The 952-nt window shown below is 34.2% G+C and overlaps 1 protein-coding gene across 1 annotated transcript; it reads left to right on the top strand.

The window, feature by feature from the left end:
- The first annotated feature begins 22 nt into the window (after positions 1-22).
- Positions 23-841, top strand: Tsp_14762 (putative PAN domain protein). Its single transcript, XM_003367079.1, has 2 exons — positions 23-329; positions 495-841. Exons 1-2 carry the CDS (start codon positions 23-25, stop codon positions 839-841), a joined length of 654 nt encoding a protein of 217 aa, XP_003367127.1.
- The last annotated feature ends 111 nt before the right edge of the window (positions 842-952 follow it).

The raw sequence follows: 952 nt of genomic DNA on the forward strand, positions 1-952 counted from the left end.
TTTCAATGAAGCATTTAATGTGATGTTTCCTCTTCAGCTAGTCAATTGTTCGTGGATGTCATTGTATATTCCAAAATTGGACGCCACCTGTGTGCTAACAGCGAAAGAAATTCACCATGAGGTCGTTCTTCACATTAAACAGGCCTATTGCAGTATGGAAAGTTGTGTAGCTGACTGTTTCCAGCTTTCATCTTCCTGTAATTTAATCAAATACAGCCCTTTTGCAAAAGTGTGCAATTTGTATTACGAAAATAAAACTCATCATGATTTGCAGCCAAACAAACAGATAGGGCAGTCGATGCATCTTCTACTGCACAGCTGCCACAAAGGTATGATACTTATCACTTATGAAAAATCAAATTTTGTATGATACACCAGACAAAACATTTTCCATTTTTTGCAGTATTTTTAAAGTAACAAAAACCAGAAAATTTATAAAGGAATATTAAAAATCAAGAAATAAACTGTTTGAAATATTCTGCTATTTCATTTAGACATTTCAAGCATTTCTTCGGGAATCATAGTTCAAAGTGAATATCAAAGGGATAATTCGGCAAAAATACACACACCTTCTACACATAAGAATTGCGACATTTTTGTGTTGCCTTTTGTGGAAAACTTTTATGCTCAGCGCATTCAACTTATTGCAACATCTTCTTTGAAACGCTGTATTGCTTTTTGTGAAGCACCTACTCACACTTCATGCAACAGCGTTTTGTTTTCTGCTCAAGAAGGAACCTGCCTTCTTCTATCTCGAGCTAAAAAACTTACCATCATTTGGAGGAATTGTACCGACTCTACCAACCTCTGCACTGTTTTTTGCTATTTTAACATGTTATAACGGTAAATGAAAATACGATTATTATTTCCAAATGGTCAGAGCATTGATAAAATTTCACCAAATCTTAGTATTTTACCCCTTATAATATTCTTATTATCATACTCATTAGCG

The sequence above is a fragment of the Trichinella spiralis genome (assembly GCF_000181795.1).
Source record: "Trichinella spiralis strain ISS 195 chromosome Unknown Scfld4870, whole genome shotgun sequence".
Lineage (NCBI taxonomy): Eukaryota > Metazoa > Nematoda > Enoplea > Trichinellida > Trichinellidae > Trichinella > Trichinella spiralis.

Excerpts from the sequence above, each read along its gene's own strand:
- Tsp_14762 (XM_003367079.1), top strand. The coding sequence starts at position 23 with ATGTTTCCTCTTCAGCTAGTCAATTGTTCGTGGATGTCATTGTATATT. Across the intron at positions 330-494 it reads ACTGCACAGCTGCCACAAAG|ACATTTCAAGCATTTCTTCG; the intron begins GTATGATACTTA and ends TATTTCATTTAG.